This window comes from Buceros rhinoceros, unplaced genomic scaffold (genome assembly GCF_000710305.1).
Source record: "Buceros rhinoceros silvestris isolate BGI_N320 unplaced genomic scaffold, ASM71030v1 scaffold43307, whole genome shotgun sequence".
NCBI classification, from domain to species: domain Eukaryota; kingdom Metazoa; phylum Chordata; class Aves; order Bucerotiformes; family Bucerotidae; genus Buceros; species Buceros rhinoceros.
This window is the reverse complement of record NW_010423530.1, coordinates 572-810: the sequence shown is the minus strand read 5'-3', so window position 1 is coordinate 810 and position 239 is coordinate 572. Positions and strand designations below refer to the sequence as shown.

At 59.8% G+C, this 239-nt stretch overlaps 1 protein-coding gene across 1 annotated transcript in view; it reads left to right on the top strand.

The window, feature by feature from the left end:
* Nucleotides 1–5: 5 nt before the first annotated feature.
* The window catches only part of LOC104497215 (G protein-activated inward rectifier potassium channel 4-like), a gene marked incomplete at both ends in the record, with an annotated part of 792 nt that continues 558 nt past the window's right edge, over nt 6–239 (top strand). Inside the window, one exon of the mRNA XM_010140440.1 lies at nt 6–232. Coding sequence (XP_010138742.1) covers nt 6–232 — 227 coding nt within the window. The remainder of the gene's footprint in view (nt 233–239) is intronic.

Here is a 239-nt window from a genome sequence, read left to right as displayed (position 1 = left end):
AGCGGCAGCGCTATGTGACAAAGGTGGGCAAGTGCCAGGTGAACCTGGGAAACATCCAGGAGAAGAAGCGGTTCCTCTCGGACATCTTCACCACCATCGTGGACCTCAAGTACCGCTGGTTCCTCTTCGTCTTCACCATGTGCTACATTGTCACCTGGGTGGTCTTCGCTGTCATCTACTTCCTGGACGCCTGGGTGCGGGGCGACGTCTGGCACCAGGGCGATCCCGAGTGGCGGGGG